At 43.7% G+C, this 21,239-nt stretch overlaps 1 protein-coding gene across 3 annotated transcripts in view; it reads right to left on the bottom strand.

Annotated features, from left to right (window-relative positions):
* Positions 1-21,239, bottom strand: part of CTPS2 (CTP synthase 2) — a 100,891-nt gene that overhangs the window by 12,238 nt on the left and 67,414 nt on the right. For all 3 annotated transcript variants that reach the window (XM_027609178.2, XM_027609177.2, XM_027609179.2), the window contains exons 15-17: positions 8,378-8,433; positions 5,095-5,191; positions 409-553 (exon numbers count right to left, since the gene is read on the bottom strand). In XM_027609178.2, the coding sequence (XP_027464979.1) occupies positions 409-553; positions 5,095-5,191; positions 8,378-8,433 (298 nt within the window). The remainder of the gene's footprint in view (positions 1-408; positions 554-5,094; positions 5,192-8,377; positions 8,434-21,239) is intronic.

Below are 21,239 nucleotides of genomic sequence, written 5' to 3'. Positions count from 1 at the left end.
TATAAAGAGCTTACCAATCAGTAAGATAAAGGATACAATAGCAAAAGGAAAAATAGTGCAGAGGGTATGAACAGGCTAGTCCTTAAAAAACAAATAAATATATAAAATATTTATATATATTCATTAATCAGAGAGTCACCAAAAGCAAATCCCACTTTTCACTTATCAAAATGACACAAACTTCTAAAATAACACCCAGCATTAGCGTGATTCGGAAAGCTAACATGTTACTGCCTTGGACGTGAAGAAATCATTTTCATTCAGAGAAAAAAAATGAGGATCGGTAAGAAAGAAAAAAATTACTCTTCATTTTAAAAATGTCCTGTAATGATATTAAATTTCACAAGAACCCTAAAATGTTGATATAAGTGCAGCTGGGGTTGGCGCTGAGAGCAGTAAGCTGGTTACCTAGAAGACAGCTTGCATCCCTGTTGCAAGTAGGCATGGAGGCTCCCGGTTGCCGCAAGTAACAGGCCCAGGTACGGAGGGGAAGGCTTCATCGGCCTAGAAGAAAACTCAGGATGGAATTGGACACCAACAAAATAGGGGTGATCTGAAATGAGAATAATCATGATGTGACTGAAGCAGACAAACATGAGAGCTGCTTTAAAGGTCTTATCTTTGAATAAGAAAACGCATCAAATGGTGAGGCAATTAACCTGTTACCATCCCTGGCAGCTACTCTCACCAACCATCTTCAAGGCAGAATCTCAAACGGCAAAACACATCTCACTTAATGAGAGATCTGGCATTTTATCTGTGCAAGGTGTTAGAGGGAGAAAAACCAAGCAACATTTTTGAATGGCAAGATGAATTCTGCTTTGCCCAAAGTCTGCCTGCTTTTTGAAGGCCCTTCGTAGACGTATGTTGGCTCCATTCCCACAGTATCCCTCACACTAGAGGCTAGCTGTCGGGCCTTCCGTCTCTTAGCTGGCTTCCGGCCAGTTCCCACAAGGTCGTTTCCTCTCCCAAGGGAAAAGTCCCCTGGGAATGCAGCAAGTACGACCACTTTTCTCATCACAGCTTTACGATGGATATTAATCAGAGGTGGCACCATGAAACTGACCTTGTACCCCTATTTCAGCCTCTGCCAACTTATTGCCTGTGAGGATGAGTCCCGGAGTGATAAAGGGATGGCCTTTCAACATGTTAATGGTGGTTGTAGCTCCAGGTGGTAAGAGGTCAAGATACTTTTGTTCTCTTCCTTATACTTTTCCCTACTGTGTGAAACTTTTCCATGAGCATATGTAATTTACATTATCGGGGGGAAATTAAGCAATTTCCAAATTGAAGGTTGTAAAAAGCTCGTACAGGAGAAATTCAAGTTCTCCTAGATGGAATGGAACAGAGAAGTAGCTTTACCCAGCTACTTTTAAACACACAAATCCCCTTTTGGATTGGAAAACATTAAATGGGCAACATTTCCAAATCTGGGTAGAAATTTTACAGGAGTGCAAATTCCTTCCCCCAATCAGAACTCTCAAAAACTATGTTGGCTTCCCTGCCCCCCGACCCCCAGATTAGGAAGCAACTTCTAATTAGAAATCAGGCAAATCTCTAATCCCATAATTACTATAGTACAGAGCATGGTTGTTGCTGTATTCCCTACTTTAAAAATCATCTTAATTGCTATGTATATCAAACTGAAGATGACAGAATATAAGTTTTATAGGGGGGAGTAAATATAACTTTAAAGCTTTCAACGAGATGCTTTATCAAATGATCTAAAAATCTAGTGTGGAATTCAAAATCACAAATCCCCATCACTTACCGCTGGAGACCCAAAGCTCCTACTACAATAGTAAGGAAATGAGGACTGAACGGAAATGTCCACTCTCGTAAGGTTATCATTGACAGCTTTGCTATACAAAATGGTAGCTCTTAGCCACATGTGGCTATTTAAATTCATTCACATTAATTGAGCACATATCAAGTGTTCAATAGCCACACATGGCTAGTAGCTACCATACTGAACAGGGCAGAATAGTCCATCACTGCAGCAAGTTTCACTGGACAGCTCTGAGTCCAGAAAAATCCAGTGTAGAAATCTTGTACCATCGCATCTAGGAAGAAGCCTCCTTGAATGAGAGGGACACTCAGGTGTGAAAGCCTGGTGAAGAGAATGCCACCTTCTCCCAGGAATGTGTCCCCTCAAGAAAAGAAGAAAAGCAATCATCCACTCTTAGAAAAGAAATGAAGCAATGTAGCTTTAAATTTCAGATGCAATGAATCTTATAGCAGAGCATCTAGGGATGTCTTTGAAAGACACAGACAGTAATTGTGCTTTTGTACAACTGCAGACAGAAGCTACACAAACAATTGTGTCATGGCCAGGGACAAAAAATATTTGAACGAATGGACCACTGTTCTGAATCGCTTTCTCCAAGAGAATCCCCTATGCCAATATGAGGAAAGAAATGAAAAAGTTTTTATTTTGATGGTGTTCTATTAGTCAGATAAAGTATCTTTTAAATAGTGCTCTTAATTGCTTTGAATCACATTCTGACATTATACTAATCTCAAACTTTGTTGTTCCCTTTAGAACTCCTTTAGGAAATGTAGACATTCACGGAAATGCTTCTAAGGGGTAGCTGAGATCAGAATCTTCTGGGGAATTTTCCTTAATAAAACGAATTTCCTTGCAATTGGCTTTTTAAAAAAAATGGCAGGATTTTACAGCATCTCTCGTTTCCTTTCCAACCCGCATTTAAAAGTGTCAATGGGAATCTAAATCCGTGCGATGAAAGAGGCATCTAAGTATTTGCTCACAATAACGAGAGCCAGGAGAAATAAAAGAGAGTAAGTACTTGAATGAAGTAAACAAACCGCAATCTGCTTATGAAATTCTCTGCCCCCTCACACACCAGAAAGATTTAAGAGACTTCAACCCTGACCAGTGATCCACACTATAAAAATTCTAAAAGACGGGCATTTGCATCAGAAAGACTACGGGAAATACATCCTCATCTCCTAATTCAAAACTTCGGGCATGGACTGATAATCTTAGGTGGCGTGTCCAGTGCAAACAAGAGGAACGGTAACATCCACCGAGGGGGTGGTGGGACCAGCTTTGGCTCCAGCCCCACCTGTGATGAGCTGGACATCTCTGTAAAGTGGGAATAACATCACCTGTCTTCAAAGTTACATAAGGCACGCACAGTCCCTAGCAAGGGGTCTAGGGAGAAGCATCTAGCGAGTGTGCACTCAGTGTCCACTGCTTTCCTTCTTTGAGGGTCCAGGTAACATGCCACTGCATTCAGAGAAGCCCTTGCCAACTTCAATTCTGCTCCCTGCTCGGGACTCCCGAAGTACCTGAACAGATTCCAGACAGAAAAGGAAAGGGGCAGAGAAAAGGAATTTGAAGTAGAGGATGGTGACATGGGCTCAGATGGTAAAAGAAGTAGGAGATTTAGAAGAGTAAGTCCAGAATACCTGTAGCCTAAAGAAGACAGGTTAAAAAGGTAGGTTCTAGGAAATCATGTTACCGTTTTTACAGTATCCTGTACAAACTAAGCACTTGATAAATGAGCGTGGTTTATCCACCGAATTCGTGTCACATGCACTGCACACTCAGAGCCCTGTCCTCGTTAGGAGGTGCTGCCGAGGGGAGAGCCTGGAGGCAGGAAGGAGCTTTAGGAGGACCCTGGGTTGGAGTCACCACGCGCTGGGGATGAGGGTGAGAGGGATGGGAATGCAATCCCAGCTCGATCTTTCTAGAGACAGAATCTACGGGACTTGACAACCGATTATAAGTTGGGGGTATAGAGGGGAAGAAGAACTAAATAAGGCCAATTTTAAGCCTGATGGTCTAGGACAGTGGTTCCCACCCAGGGGCAAATGTGCCCCTCAAGGACATTTGGCAATGTCTGGAGATGGTTTGGGGTGTTGTGACATTGGGAGGCGGGGACGGGGCTACTGGCATCCAGTAGGTAGAGGCCAGGGATGCTGCCCAATATCTTACAGTGCACAGGACCGCCCCCACCACAAAGAATGATCCCCCTCCCAATGCCAATGGTGGCGAGGGTGGGAAACCCTGAACAAGGAGATTGAGCATGACTTAGCAGAAATAGTCAGGAAGAACAGCTAGTTTGGAAAGCATGTAATTCAGGTTTAAATAAGTTGAGCTGGGATTGCTAGGAGAACATTCAGATAGACAAACAGGTCAAGCAGGCACCGGAACATGTTAAGTTCAAGTCAGTTAAATGAAGTATATATGTGTGGGTCTACATCAGGGGTTGGCAAACACTCTGTTAAGGGCCAGGTAGTAAGTAACGTTAGAGAAAGAGCTGGGACCAGCGGTAAGCATGGGCTTACTATGTATTTGCAGCTCTGAATGAGAATAGTGTCCTCTGTCTCACCAGTAATGGTGTATGGTTTGTGCCTAGGCTCTTGAGGGTGTCCCAGCCTCCACACAAACAGCTTCTTCAGCGACCTTCCTCAACAGAAGTCCCTAACCCATTGTGCCGTGTCTGGTCTCACTAAGAACTTCTGTGGGTGCAGGGACTAGTGTTCAAAAGTCAAACGACTGGTCCGCACTTGACCATGGAGCACAAGTGGTACGGAAAGGCAGACTCCAGGTAGAATGAGGGGCCAGGTCCCACACACAACAGATGTCAAAACCAGTCACGAGGAGGGATGAGGGCACTGGGCCATTTTTCCTCAAAAGAGGGAGAAAGCAGAGTGCTACTCAACCGTGGGCCGCCGGCCTTTCCCAGAGCGACTAACCTAGAGGCTAGCAACAGGAGGAGGCCCAGAAAGGGGGCAGGGGTGGTGAGGAAGCATACTGCTAGTAGAACTGGTAGACACGGAACAATGTATCATTTTCGGGTAGATTAATTATTTTTCCTTTTTTTAACAGTGGGCCCCAAAATGATTAGGATTATAAGTGGTCTGGTTTCTTCATGTGCTTTATATTTAGTCATATTATTTCTATTTAGTTGCATATTATTTCAAAGGAGAGAGGAAAAGAAGGCGAGCAAACAAAACGAGTCTCAACTTCTGGCTTCACATATAACGACAAATTATACCTTCCTATATAACAACAAAAAGACGTTAGGTTACCATGAAAAGTTTCAAAAACAAAGAGCCACTTACTTGCCAGTTCAATGATTTCCATCCTCTGTCCATCGACATCCTGACCTACAAAACTTAAGTCATTCTGCTCCAACTGACTGATCAGGCTTGGGTTCACCTGGAAAAACAAGAAATTAAGTGCCTTTGGGCAGCAGAGCCATAGAGACATATCAGCCTATGAAAATGCCCTCCATCAATGGGGTGGGTTTTCTATTTCAGTGATGCTCTTAACTAGTGGTTAATTTCTATATCCCACCCCCAAAGCCTATTTTTAAACTCATGATGAACCTGAGAAACAGTCTAGTCACAGCCCCGAAACCTGAGAGGCCCACCTTCTGTTGCTCAAAGATGAAATTCAAAAAGTAGGACTGTGACACAGATATTCCGACTTGGAACCTTGAGATTAGCTACTTATAGCCATCACCATATTTGCTTCTTCCCTTGAGTTGTGTGTAATTAACTGTTTCTCCCCAAATCACAAATCTGCTTGAGGACCGAAACGACCTTATTTCCCTTGTGACTAACCCCAGTGCTTTCTTCACATATAGTTACATAAAAGCTCCAAGGATTAGAAGCTTGAAGCAGTTTTTCTGCTAGAATATTGGTTATAGATGACAACCCGACGGCCTGGTGCTCAGCCCCTTCCCTCCTTCTTTGCATCCCTAGTCCTTTCCCAAACTTTTCAGCCTCTTCTTCACAGAAATCACTAACTCATCTAAAATCAAAGTGGGGCCCCACCTGTCCTCCTCAACCTTAACCGTATATGTTTTTATTTTATTTTTTAACATTAGGCTAGTTCTCATAATTTGTAATTATTTTTCCTTTTTTTTAACAGCTTTATTGAGAAATAATTCACATACCATACAATTCACCCACTAACAGTGTACAACTCAATGGTTTTTAACACATTCACAGAGGATTTTAGCCATCGCCATAGTGAATCCAAGAATAGGCCCTCTCACCATCATCCCCCTAATCCCATCATCACCTCCCCACTAGTCCTAGGCAACAACTAATTGACATTCTGTCTCTTTAGATTTGTCTGTTCTGGGCATTTCATGTTAATGGAACCATACAGTATGTGGTCTTTTGTAACTGGCTTCTTTTGTGAAGGATCATGTGTTTTAGGTTTGTGTCTATAGGAGCATGTATCAATATTTCATTTCCTTTTATTATCAAATAATTCCATCATATGGATAGACCACATTTCATTTACCCATTCATCAGTTGATGGACATTTGGGGCGTTTCTACTTTTTCTTTTTTAGCTATTATGGATAATGCTGCTTTGACCGTTTGTATACAGTTGTTATATGCATGCACGTTTTCTTTTGTCTTGGGTTATATACCTAAGGATGGAATTACTGGGTCATATGATAACACTGTGTTTAACTTTTCGAGGAGCTGCCAGATGATTTTCCAAAGTGGCCGCACCATTTTACATTCCTACCAACAATGTGTCATCACCAATACTTGTTATTATCTTTTTTCTAAGATTTTTATTTATTTAACAGAGAGAGAGCACAAGCAGGGGGAGAGGCAGGCAGAGGGAGAAGGAGAAGCAGACTCCCCACTGAGCAGGGAGCTCCACGCGGGGCTCGATCCCAGGACCCCGGGATCAGGACCTGAGCCAAAGGCAGATGCTTAATGACTGAGCCACCCAGGTGCCCCTATTATCTGTCTTTTGATTATAGCCAGCCTAGTGGGTAGGAGGTGGTATCTCTTTGTGGTTTTGATTTGCATTTCCCTGATGATAAATGACGTTGAACACCTCACCTCTTCATTTGCTTATTGGCCATTTGTGTATCTTTTTTGGAGAGATGTCTGTTCAGAATCTTTGCCATTATTTAATATTCAGTTGTAAGAATTCTTTATATAGTCTAGAGAGAAGTACCTTATCTGATATCTGATTTCATCTGTACTTATTTTATCTGTTATTTTATTTTGTGTCCTGTCCATTAGAATGTAAGCTCCCTAACAGGAGAGACTGTGTGTCTTTCCCCCTTCCATCTCTAGTGCATATCAGATACGAAATAAGTATGCAGGAATGGATGGCCACACCAATGTGTGCACAGTATTTCTTACACCTTCTGGCTACCACCTAGGCAAAGCAGCTCAATAGTTTCTGGTCCCACCAGTTGGGCCGGTTCCCAGTGGAAAGAAGACCAAAAATGGCCTATACTCAGCAAATTGCTCCCTAATTGTAGTGACACTGTTGGTAGCCTACCCGACATCGATTCCCATTGGTCCTCCCTCCAAACAGAACCCTTGACTTTTTCCGGCATCTACGCCACCCCCACAGGACCCACGGGACTCCATCTCCCCCATTCTAGAAGTTGGCCCTGACTAGTCTAAGCCAAACATGATAAAGCTATCTCTGTTGGCTGATGAATGATGCAAGAACCCAGGTTTAACTCTGGTTTAGCTTTGCCCTTGAGATGGTTACTAGTTCACAGGTGGGCAGGTAATCTATACTGATCCAGTCAGACTGAAGAAAAACTTCCATGTCTAAGAGAGATGCGTGTTGCCTCAGCTGCTGCTGGTAACCACCTTGCAGCTAGGAGAGAGACCAGCCTAAGGGCAAAGCAAACACACAGAGAAAAGGTAAGGCCAATAGAATCCCAGAAATAGTAGAAGCCCTGATCATACCACGCCTGGAGCCTACTCAGCCTCTGAACTACGTATTACCTGATATAACAAATTTCCTTATTGTTGAGGCTGGTCTGAGTGAATAATGAGCAGGGTTTTTGATTCTAACTAACCAAAAGCATCATAATCGATACTCCAATAACCCTGGTATAGACAGCCCGCATTTTGAGGAACCTATGCTTCTCATGTGACAATCTCAATGATAACTCTTATTAATCATGTGACACTAAGCCGCATGCTCAATGGAGACTTCCGAAGAGGTTCCCAAATGAAGAATCCGTTATGGGATAGCCAGAGATGCCTCCTTATCCCGAGAGGTATATGGTTCAGAAGATGTAAGTTCTCTTTTCCCAAACCTGCCAAAATAAAGGACTAAGGAGAAGGACGATGCCCTTCTCTCGGTCTAGGAGACAACAGTTAGGGGAACCTAGAACACTGATGTGTCCTGTGTGCAGATAGGTAAGACTTTGCCTTTGAAAAGCCAAGAAGGGCAGTGTCCCCGTCCCAACTGCCCTCCTCTGGTAAATCTGGCATGAGTTCCCTGAGCCCGATGGACAGCACCGAGCCGGACGCCTTTCCCGGAGGCCCGCGTGTAATCACTGGAGGTCTCCGACCTAGGCACCTACACCCCGCAGTCATTCAGTTGTAGGCCGTACCTCATACCGGTGTCTGTGTCTTTCTTCTATAAAAGGGACATCACCATAAAGTTTCCCTGTAAAGATACAAGAGTGAAATTAAGATCAAAGTAATCAGCTTTGGAACCACATCCAGAACATATGTGTGGAGGATGTCTCTTTGACCTCTAGCCATAGATCAGAGGCCTCAAAATTACCTGGACTCCAGATAGTCATCTAGATTTTCTTCTCTTCCAGTACAGAACAGCAATAGCTTTCGGAAACCCTGCAGCAATTCTCAAGTAAGCCATCAGCACCGCACAAAGGGAAGCCCTCCGTTATACGAGTCCACCGTGACGTCCAACAGATGGACGTCCTGCCTTTCCACACCTGCCTGCCCTAAGTACTGAGAGGCGGGGTAACATCTGAGCACCATTGCTCCTGTGCAGACTCCTAACAGGGCTCATTTTACAAAAGAAAATGACACTGAAGGAATGGAAATGAAACCGAAGGACTTGCCCAAAGCCCCGCCCCACTGGCAGCACAGTCCGATCTTGAGCCCAGGCCCCCTCACACCTGGTCCGCACTTGCTCCACCATACCAGCTGCCTCTGTGTACTGGCCAAATAATTGGTTTACACCCCGCCTTAAAAATATGCCTGTCCTTTGACTCTAAAAAGTCAGCCTCTAAGAATTTACCCCTGAAAATAGAAACGAAGACAAGCGTTCACCACAAAGATGTGCACTGCCTCGTTCTTTAACAGTGAACAACTGGAAACAAGCTGAGCACCAGGCGCAGAGGAGTGCTGGATTAAATGAGAGCACATCTATACCAACAGCTCTTAACCAGGAGTGCGCGGCTGGCGGTCATGTGTCGCTAAAATGTGCCTGTGTGGCCGTGGTTGCCGCAGGCCCGAGCAGCACGTTGGGCATGACCTATTCAGCAACGGGCACAATTGGGGGGGGGGTCCAGTGACTGCGGTGTCAGGTGGATGGCAATGGCATCCGTCACCAGACCCCTCTCAAGAAGAGCCCCCCCCCCCCCGCCCCGATCATGTGGAGCAGCAGGACGCACTACCACCAAGTGGGTGATAGCCCTGGAGCATTGGGAGGGAACCAACCACGCCTCCCTCAGAGCCAGCCCTCGTGCCGCAGGCCCCTGGCACACAGCCAAGGGAGGAGAAGACCTGCCGCCAGTGCTGGAACACATCGCCCAACTCCAACAGAGTCGGGAGCAGGGCTCAGTTCCACAGGCAGGGGATTGTCAGACTCTCTGAGACACCATAAGGCTGCAGAGCAGAGAACCAAGAGAGACCAAATGCCTCGTGTCTCCTCTGAGCTTTTGACTTGGATAAAGAAAGCACAAATTGGTTGCATTCTCCTATGACTTGGTATGAACATCTATCACAACTGAACTTCTATTTTGCAATTTTGTCCACGTAGACTCAGCTCCCTGGAGATGATGTTAGTCATAGTGAATATTTACCACAGGCATTCTAGAAAAATTGGAAATTGTGGGGACAGGGAGCTACTTTGAGAGAACTCCAACATGCCACCAAGAGTGCAGTCATTCAAGACAGAGCCTTTGTACTCAAACTATCGGTTCATAAAAATGAAAGGAAAAATGGAAACTAATAGCACAATGATGACCAGCTGGAAAAAATAGAAGCATATATGTCATTGTGAAGTTACAAGAAAAATCATTTGAAAGCTCTGGACCTAACTTCGAGAGGATCCTGATTCCCTTAGGACCTCTGACTTTGTGATTGATCTTTTCTTCCTATGGTCCAAAATTTCTTCTCTGCTTTCTCCATTACAACAGATGACTTCGAAATCCAATAATAGAGCCAAAATACTAACAGATGGTGAAGAAAATGGCAAACATCTCCGAGTTAGGATATAAGGAATTATATCTTCGAGTCATCAGGACTAGCAGGATATAGCGCAACCTTTTGAAGCGAGATGGCCGGCACATACTGCCTGGCTTAAGGCAAATTTTGGGTTTGCGAAGGTATCACAAAAGTGACAGGAAGACAGGGCTGTGTAGTGACTCTGGAACCAGGCCACCTGGCTCTAAATTGCACTACACCATTGAATGGATGTGTGGCTTGGGCAAATTATTTCACCCCTCTGCCTCAGCTTCTTCATCTGTAAAATGGGGATTGTGATAGTCCTATTTCATAGGGTTGTTGTGAGGATTAAATAAAGCGCTTGGAACCGTAAGCAAACCATGTGACTGCTAGTGTTATCTCTAGACTATGAAATCCAAGTAGGAAGAATGGAAGCCAGAACCTACGCTCTACAAGATAATGATAATGGACAAGATAAGGACCCATCCCCTCAATTCCTGCAACCAGTCAACTGGTGTCTAGCACAGAAGCAGGTACTTAATAAATATTTGTTTAGGCGCGCCTGGGTGGCTCAGTCGGCTAAGTGGCTGCCTTCGGTTCAGGTCATGATCCCAGGGTCCTGGGATTGAGCCCTGTGTTGGGCTCCCTGCTCCGTGGGGAGCCTGCGTCTCCCTCTCCCACTCCCCCTGCTTGTATTCTCTTGCTCTCTGTCAAATAAATAAAATCTTTAAATATATAAATAAATAAATATTTGTTTAATGAATGGCTCATTCTCTCTATATATACATATATGGTATATAACAAAACATGTTTTTAGGACTTTGGAAATATTGTTTCATGCACTCCAATTCTTCCCTGATCACCTACAAATCTGTCAAGAATGAATTTATAAAACTAATCCATTGCCATATCCATGAAAAAAATTAAAATTTCCTTTATAACTATATGTTGAGAGTCAACTCAGAATGTTACCAGTCCAGTTCTATTTGAAAAAAAAAAAAATCAAAATAAAACCAAGACTGCTCATTCCGGGGCCTTGGCCCCAGGGATTCTGATTTGGTTATTCTCAGGAGAGGTCCTGGGCATGTGGGTTTTTACAAAGCACCACGAGCGACTCCGGGTGCATTCCGGATTAGGCACCGCTGATCCATACTATTGCTGAAAGTGCTGTAGGAGGACAATCAATGACCATCAGTGACAAGGCAAGCCACTAGCTGCGGCTGACTGCAGAGTGTATCTGGGCGTGGAGTGAAAAGACTGAGGGGTAGATACACCATGTTGTGAGGAGCAGTTCTCTGGATGGATTTATCAAGCACTCGTGCCCTACGATGATCTTAGGCACAGGGGGAAATCCTCAACAAAGCAACACAGTCTTCTTTTCTATCCTAGTCTTTCTGGAGGCAAAATCAAATGCAACAGAGATTAACTGCACATAAGCTTCATGCTCCCTTAAGAAGCAAGTGGGGGGGACGCGGTGTCTGGGTGGCTCAGTCAGCTAAGCGTCTGCCTTGGGCTCGCGTCGGGTCCTGATCCGGGGGTCCTGGGATGGAGCCCCCCCAGCATCCAGCTCCCTGCTCAGTTGGGAGTCTGCTTCTCCCTCTCCTTCTGGGCCTCTTCCCCCTGCTTGTGTGCACACACACACTCTCTCTCGCTCTCTTTTTGAACTGTACACTTAAATGGTTAAGACGGGGGACACCTGGGTGGCTCAGTCGGTTAAGCGTCTGCCTTCAGCCCAGGTCAGGATTCCGGGGTCCTGCTATTGAGTCCCACCCCGGGCTCCTTGCTCGGCAGGGAGCCTGCTTCTCCCTCTCCCTCTGCCCCTCCCTCTGCTTGTGCGCTCGCTCTCTCTCTCTCTGACAAATAAATAAATCAAGTCTTTTTTAAAAAATGGTTAAGATGGTAAATTTGATGTTACGTGTATTCTACCACAATTAAAATTTGAAAAAGTAAAAGGCTATACAGCCCCATTCCTGCCCCCACTGCTCACTCTTCCCCTAACTTACCCTTTATCCAAACCTCCCATCCCCATCCTTTGCAACTTGGTTTTTTGTTCCTGTTATTTTACTGAACTGCTCTCAGAAAAAAATGCAGCAGATGTGTCTTCAGCTGGGACGTGAGTAACCCCCCCTTTCCCCATCTGTGACCTTTACTCCTTCCCCATTTACTAGCTCTTCATCCTCAACTGGGGACACCTGCCCAGAACCGTACCCTCCCTTCTTCCCCCACTTTCACTCCTGAAAGCCATCCCCCCTATGCTCTTGACCCCCATTCTGTATCTTCTGAACCTTATCTTCCACCTGGGCTCCACATTTCCTATTTCCAGGGGGCTAGAAGAAATCACCCATGGCACGTCCAAAAGGTAAAATCATTACCCGATCGGGCTTTGTCACCTCTTCCCTCTAGGCAGAACTGCCTTGCCTTTGCCCAAACATCTTTTAACTGCTGTACCAATGCCTTAATTTGACTCACTTTTAAGACTGCCCGGACCCGTGCCCTGTGCTAATTAGGCACTACAAGGGGCTAGAGTTCTCTGTGTATGTGCAAGGGTCTCCTGGTGTTTGTCTAATTCAGAGATCCCAAGAGGCTGCCCAGGGTATAGAATATTTGGTGTATTTGGTTTGCATGGTGTTGGCAAACACACAGTGTTTTAAAAATGAATAAGTTGCCAACATTTAGAAACCAGGAGATTTCTCATAAAACTCCAGATTTCCAGATTCTCTTGAAAATTTAGAAGACTGGCAACAGTGAATCCACAGTTCTTCATGCAACTATCCGTTTTAGCGGTTACTCCTTTGAGGGGTCAAGTGCTTGTCACTTTGCCCCAGTCCCCACCATTCCCTACCTCCTCTCCAACGCTAAGGCCTGATGTAGCTGCCACTGATTGTTGAGCTTAAGCTGTGGCATTTCTTACACCTGGCTGTTGGACGCGTTTGCATTCCGGCTCAGTCCTTTGTTGACTCAGTGCCTGTGTCCCTCCTCAAGCCAAGCATGTGGTTTCAGACTGGCTTTCAGAAGCCAGAGGTGGGGTCTTCACTTTCTGCACTCCCTGCTCTTCTCCCACAAGACACCCCCCCGAGACCTGTGGAACCCTGTCTTGGGGGCTCTCAGCACAAGGCAGCTTTCAGTTCTGTGAGCTGTTTCGGTCTTTTTATTCCCTCTTTAATTAAGGTCCAGCTATTTGATAGAGTGAGGTGGTCAAGAGTTCAGGCTCAGAAATCAGCTGAGTGACTTTCTAACAGATGACTTAAGCTGGCTAAGATGCCTTTCTGTCTCGTGCAAAATCCGACCGGGTCCTGGGGTGTTTAAAGGAATAACCGAAACGATGCACAGAACGTCCTCGTTACTGATGCTTAGAAAGTGCGCAAGCGGGGCCAGCGACTATCTTTCTCCTTCCTTATTTATTACTTTTGGATTTTGCTATACCATTTCTTCAGTTTTTATAAAACATCTCATTTCTTTTGAGCATCTAAACTCCTCCTCTTTCTCTAATTTTATTTTTTGTGATCTGCTTTTATCTCAACTTGCTAGTATAAAAATGCTCCCTTTCTATTTTTAAAATGTGAATCCTTGCCTTTAACGCCACATTACAGCGTTACATGTTTTTTCATTGCTTGTGTCTCTTTCCCCCCCACCCCGACTTCGTATTCTTATCCCATTTTTAACATCTCTTTTCTTAGACTTTTTTGTATGCTTCGGCTAGTCCATATTAGCAGGTAGGGAGCAAGGAGACTAGAACAGAGGGACTGGAGAGAACGTGTAACGCAAGGAGGATGCCTGCTCCCCTTCTCCTCAGGCTCACCCCCTTCTCCCCTCCCCCTGTCCTAGCAGACCCCATTCTTTTTTTACTATATTCTTTTTTTAAAATGTTTTTACTTGAGTGTAGCTCACCCACAATGTTCCATTAGTTTCAGGTGTACAACATAGTGATTTGACGACTATACTATGTTATGCTGTGCTCCCCACGAGTGTAGCTCCCGTCTGTCACCATGCAGCACCATTACAATACCACTGACTGTAGTCCCTCTACCTTTAGTCCCATACTTATTTATTCCATAACTGGAAGCCTGTATCTCCCACTTCTCTTCACCCATTTTGCCCATCACTGCCCCCCCCGGCAACCATCGGTTTGTTCTCTGTGTTTATCTATACAATTCCGCTTTTCATTTATTCATTCATTTGTTTTTTTAGATTCCACATTATGAGTGAAATCAAATGGTATTTGTCTTTTTCAGTCTGACTTACATAACTTAGCATAATACCCTCTAGGTCCACCCATGTTATTGTAAATGGTAAGATCTTGTCCTTTTTTTGTGGCTGAGTAATATTCCTCTGTGTGTGTGTGTGTACCACAGCTTCTTGAAGCATTCATCTATCGATGGACACTTAGGTTGCTTACATATCTTGGCTGCCATAAACATAGGGGTGCATATATATTTTTTAAATTAGTGTTTTCATTTTCTTTGGGTAAATTCCCAGTAGTGGAATTACTGAATCACATGGTATTTTATTTATTATTATTATTTTTTAAAGATTTTATTTATTTATTTGACAGAGAGAGACAGATCACAAGTAGGCAGACAGGCAGGCAGGCAGAGGGAGAGGGAGAAGCAGGCTCCCCGCTGAGCAGGGAGCCCGATGTGGGGCTCGATCCCAGGACACTGGGATCATGACCTGAGCTGAAGGCAGACGCTTAACTGAATGAGCCACCCAGGCGCCCCATCACATGGTATTTTTTTTTTAATTTTTTATTGTTATGTTAATCACCATATATTACATAATTTGTTTTGGGGTAGTGTTCCATGATTCATTGTTTGGTCATCATCACATGGTATTTTAATACTAGGTCATACCCAGAGCTTTGAGAGACTCACAGGTCTCATTGTATTGGAATATACCCTTCACATTAAGGATCCTAACAGCGACACTCAAACAGTGCTTTTTCTGTGCCAGGCACTGAAGGACTCACATGTATAACTGATTTAACGCTCACAAGAACCCCATGAGGCAGGAGGCATTCTGATGTCCGTTTTCCAGATGCAGAAACCTCAGTGTCATGCAGTAAGTAGCTACGCAGCGAGGGACTGAGAGCTGGGACTGGAGGGGGCCTCCAATGAACGGGGCAATGAGGCTGGGCTGTTAACCACTCCACTAGTTCCCACGGGGGAGATGCTTGGCACAGAGCCGGTTCAGTAAGGGACATGCCTCCTGTTGTCATGATTAAAGGAGCTACGTCATGTCCCAGACCTGTAAGCCCCCATATCCACAAATACACCTTAGAGAAGGGTTTCCCCAGCAAAAGGCAAGAAGGAGCAGGGCAGACAGCTACCCTGCAGCGTGGCCCATCAGCAGGGAGGCCGGGAGGCTGGCCAGCGGGCACACTCCGCTCAGGAGGCCCACCGCGCTCCCTTCCCATAGGTCTCGGCACGACAAATTCACCGTGGCATGGACTTTCAGCGTCCCTAAATCCCTGGTGGCCTCTTTTAAACTGTTTTGTAAATCACCTCATTAACCGAACCTAGGCTTTTTGTATGGCATGATTATTTTCTTAAACTTCCTAACAATCTAATCACACCAGGAACTAGAAGCTGTTTTTCTCTACCCATGCCCTGATAAAAGATAAGAAAGCAAGAGCAATTTTTCTAGCCAGTGAAAATTTGTTCCACCATATCCCCCTTTCCTTCAGTCCCTTCAAATTCGAGATTGACCAATCTGCATTTCCAACGCCATGAATTTAACCCAGATCTTAACACTGGGACTCACTCCATACCTCCCTAATTGGCCTGTTGCCTGTTCTCTCAGAACAAAACCCTTTTTCTCTTACAGTAAGGCAGAACCAAGTGTTTTAGCCAAGTCCTCCCCCCTTATTATGAGGAAATGCAGAGAAGATCCCAAAAAGGAATTAAGTCTTCTCCTAAAGCATTCAATTTCCATTTGCCATGGCCTCCTCCAGCCTAGACTCTGGCACACTCCCTGCCAGCATCATCCTGAGGAGCTCTTCCCAGCCTCCATTGCCAGCTGACGTTTGTCCCCTGGTTGTCTGCCCTGAGGATAGGGGTCATCTTCTCAGAACTCTGATGGGAAGTCACCAGGGCCTGGTCTCCAGTTGCATACACTGCACTGAAGAGGGCTTCTAATTCCTTCTAAAATGTTATGCCACGTTCTCCACTGGACTGGACACCCCTAGAGGGCAAAATGGCACCCATTCACTTTTAACAACCCCGCAGCCCAGTGCTATGCTCATGGGGTGGCCCTTTCCCTCCTCTGCCCAACCCCCCCACCTCCCACCCCTACCCCAGGCACTCAGGTCTACTCTGCACCTTTCCACCCCGGCAGGATTCCTGTTTCTAAATGCAAGGGCTCCCTAACCATTTGGGTGTTGGTTTAGAGGACAGAGTTTCTCAAACTGCATACCAAATATGGGATTGCTTTAAATTGAGTTGACTCTAGCATTCCTACCAGTGCATATACACACCAGATTGAGCAGCATTAAAACATGCTACCTGCATGGTCCAAAAAGCATATTCTTTCTGGTAGGTGGCGTTAGGTTGGAAAACCACACTCAGCACAGACAAAGACATGTATCGTTTCCTGGATCTCTCAGCAACATGTCTGGGATCTGACCAAAAAATTTAAGCCTGAGGACTGTAATATTTTGGAAACAATAACCATCAAACAAGTTGTCAGCCATCCCCGTAATGAGCTCTGAACCGTGTCTGAATTGCTTTGTACTTTACTACGTTCCCATGTCTCACACTCGGTGGAGAGCCACAAGCAAACTGATAAAGTTTATTTTTGGAGTCTCAAAACCCTCTCATAACAAAGCTCCCTGGTGCTTTCCCTGGCTCCTCTCTCACCTGAGCCCGACCCACTCCATCTCTAAACATACCTCTTTTTTTTTTTTTTAAAGATGTTATTTATTTATTTATTTGAGAGAGCGAGCATGAGAGAGAGCATGAGAGGGAAGAGGGTCAGAGGGAGAAGCAGACTCCCCGCTGAGCAGGGAGCCCGACATGGGACTCGATCCTGGGACTCCAGGATCATGACCTGAGCCGAAGGCAGCCGCTTAACCAACTGAGCCACCCATATCTCTTTCTAGATTTCTGACTCTTCAAAGCACCCCATTTAATACTTAACCTGCTCTGCACCATTTCTCCCTGCTTTTCAGATGTCATCTAATGAGTTAATCAACCAAGTAATGGTCTCACTATGAGACAAGTCCTGCCATCTATGTATCCAGATAAAATGTTGTTTTGGAAAATTGAGGTGTAATTTACACGCAATGAAATATACATATCTGAAGGGTAGAGCTGTTGAAGGAGTTTAACAATAGTAGTGTTTTAAGAGTTGCATTTTGGAGAGTGATTATAACTGTGGGCTGTGGAGCCAGGGCCATCTGTTGGAGTAGAAGACTAGGAACTATGCAAGAAGAGTGATCCGGGCCTGTTCTGACCACCCCACTGACCATAAGCCACTTCCCCTCTGTGCCCATTTCCTTGCTGAAAAATATTGATTGGGTCAGATGGCTTCCGAAAGCCCTCTTGACCTTATTCTGACACTAAATAGGATATTTAGGCCGGCAAGTGGACAAGCTGGGAGATGTCCTTGAACGCTCCCCAGGAGGGTAACAGCCTCACTGCCTGGGCCTTACCCTTCATTCAGCCTGTGCTTCTTTTGTGTAGACCAGGGTTTGGCAAGCAAGCCATGGCAACTCTGAGGCAAAACAGGATTCCCCTGTTTTTGTTCAGCCCTTGAACTTAGAATGATTTTTACATTTTCAAATGGTTGAAAAAAAAATCAAAAGAAGAATATTTCATGACGCCCAAAAATTACATGAAATTCACATTTCAGTGTCCATAAATAAAGGAACATAAATTGGAACGTAGCCACACTCGTTCACTTACATATTTGCCTACAGCTGCTTGTTTACACTACAATGGCAGAGTTGAGCTGTTGGCATCAAAGACCGTGTGGCCCCCAAAGCTGAAAATATGTACTGTGTGGGCTTTTACAGAAAACGTTTACCAAGCCCTGGTTTAGGCCATGTAGGTTATAGACTCTGGGCTGGTAGATCTCCCCCTTCACATGTTTAAGTGTTAGTAGGAACATGGGCAGTATATACACAAGTAAACCAACATTTTGGGGGTGGGGGGCACCTTCCACTTTGTGGTAATGAAAAGAAATGGAAAATAGAGTACTCTAATAGAGGCCCTTTTTGTTTTTGCTAGGAGAGCAAAAAGAAAAATAATAAAAAGACTAGAGAAAGCAAGAAAAGTACAGTAGAGTTAACATCACTATGAACTGGTTCACCTCTTCCTTCAAACAATCTGGCAGAATTATCAGTCATAAAAGTGTTTATACCCTTTGACCGAATAGTCTGACTCCTGGAAATCTATCCTAAGGAAACAATCAAAAGAATATAAACACGATGTCAAGATGTTTGCATCAGCATTTTTCTAACAAAAGGTTGCAGGGGCGCCTGGGTGGCTCAGTCGGGTAAGCGTCTGCCTTCGGCTCGGGTCATGGTCCCAGGGTCCTGGGATGGAGCCCCGCATCAGGCTCCCTGCTCCGCGGGAAGCCTGCTTCTCCCTCTCCCACTCTCCCTGCTTGTGTTCCCTCTCTCACTGTGTCTCTCTCTGTCAAATAAATAAATAAAATCTTTAAAAAAAAAAATGTTGGAAACAACCTGCAGTGTTTAGCAATAAGAAATGAATCAGTAGATTATGCTTCCTTAATTCAATGAAATATTTTATGCCCAAGTAATAAACACAAAGACTAGGTACATAAAACATTATTCTACAACAAAAGGCTATATAAAAACTAAGCATGATAGACAAAGTTTCGAAAACATCATGAATGTGCAATTAATACTAAGGTGAAGTGTTACAGAAAAAATATCTTATTGGTGAAGACCTGTGAACCAGCTTTGACAATTCCCCACACACTGCCCTTAGTCCTTTAATAAGAAAAAGCCTCTGTAGGCAAGGACAGCACATACATCCAGAATGCAGGACAGGAGTAAGCCTCTGGGAACATGTTTCTTACAAACAGAGCAAATGATGATTAGTACTTTGGTCCAACTCAATTTATACCTGTAATCTCCACTTTAGAAAACTCAAATTCAGCTCATCTCATTGCATACGTGAAATATATATAGCCGTCTATATGTCAATGATGCCTCAGTAAAGTGGTTGAAAACGAAGAAAAAAGAAAAAAACAAATGCCTAGTTTTCATGAACCTCAAGGAACGACCAGGTGACTAAGAAAAAAAGAGGAATTTGTTCCTGATGAATATAAAAATTAGAATCACTTTAGTAATCCAGCCATTGTGTCTGCCAATATCTTTAGGCTTTGGTCCTATTTCAAAGTATTCTCTTTTACTAAAAGAAAAAAAAAAAAACCCTTTACTTTTCTGTTTTTCCATTTAATCCAGAGCATTGCAATCACCGGCCCATAAATCAAATTTAAATAATGAATAGCATCAAATGCTTTCCATCAAAACTATACATTATTTTCAGAAGCTATGTAAGCAAATGTATTTTGTTCCTAGCATCTTGCAGAAATGTGAATAGGGAAAAAAAAAAAGCCTACAAAAGTAATGAGCTGACTAGCGAAAAAAAAATCCTTCAGAAGAAATACACCAACTAGGGGAAGAAACCCACAAAATACTATGGTGCTATTTGTTTTTATATTTTTATGACACTCAATAGAGCCATGCACAGTGGTCATATTCTTATCTCTTGTCTCCAACACAACCCTTTTGGAGAACCGTGGAAGATCTGGCGCAAATGGGAGGGCAAAACTTATGCCTCCTGGGGATCATAGGTTCATATATGCACATGACTTTTGCAAAGTAGGAAGCACAGTTTAAATTTAAGGCAGGCCGGGAAATAACCCAAATGCCCATCAAGTGATGAACGCATAAACAAAATGTAGTCCAACCATATAGTGAACTATTATTCAGCCACAAAAAGGAATGAAGTACTGGTACATGCTACAATGTGCATATACCTTGAAACATGATGCTAAAGGAAAGAAGCCAAACACAAAATATAGCATATGGTTCCATTTATATGAAATGTTCAAAACAGACAAATCAGAGACAGTAGATTAATGGTGGCTGAGAACTGGTTGAGGGGGGCAGTGAAAGCTAAAGGAAACAGAGATTCTTTTTGGAGTGACAAAAATGTTCAAAAAGTGACTGTGGTGATAGTTGCACAACTCTGGATACAATAAAAAACAGTGAATTGTATACTTCTAACAGATGAATTGTATGGTATATGAATTATATCGCAATAAAGCTATTTAAAAATGTTTTTTCAAAGCAGGCCAAAGGTATTAATTAAGCAACAAGCTCTTAGTGTGTTTAAGATTCATAAAAATCGACATTACTTTTATGTCTACCGTAAAGAAAAACAAACCCTAAATCAGTCTTATTTCTATCAAGACAGACGCAAATTTTCAGTATTTTGAACACTATGCTCTTTTATAAAAGCTTAGTTTGTTAAGCACTGAACTCTTTACAGAAGATACAATTTTAAAACATTACATTTCTCACTAACCATTTTTTGTCTCTTAGACAACTATTCAAACCAAGTTTCAAAGGATCTGAAAACATCAGAAAGCTGCGGAATCACTGCTAATATCCAAGAAGAGAAAAAAATTCTTCTATTCTTAACAAAAAAAAGTCACTTAGAGAGCAATGGTTTCTTATCCAGAGAAAGTAGAGACATGTGTGTGCCTTGAAACTTTTCCTTTTTAAATTTCATTCTTGGGCGCCTGGGTGGCTCAGTTGGTTAAGCGACTGCCTTCGGCTCAGGTCATGATCCTGGAGTCCCGGAATCGAGTCCCACATCGGGCTCCCTGCTCAGCAGGGAGTCTGCTTCTCCCTCTGACCCTCTTCCCTCTCGTGCTCTCTATCTCTCAGTCTCTCTCAAATAAATAAATAAAATCTTTAAAAAAAAATAAAAAAATAAAAAAATAAATTTCATTCTTACTAGGAAGCTTTATATTCCTTAGAAGCTGTTTCTCACCCATAAAGGAGAAACCCATATTCCT

The sequence above is a fragment of the Zalophus californianus genome, chromosome X, assembly GCF_009762305.2.
Source record: "Zalophus californianus isolate mZalCal1 chromosome X, mZalCal1.pri.v2, whole genome shotgun sequence".
In the NCBI taxonomy this organism is placed as follows: domain Eukaryota; kingdom Metazoa; phylum Chordata; class Mammalia; order Carnivora; family Otariidae; genus Zalophus; species Zalophus californianus.
Note: the sequence above shows the minus strand (reverse complement) of the source record. Positions and strands in the feature narration are given on the sequence as shown.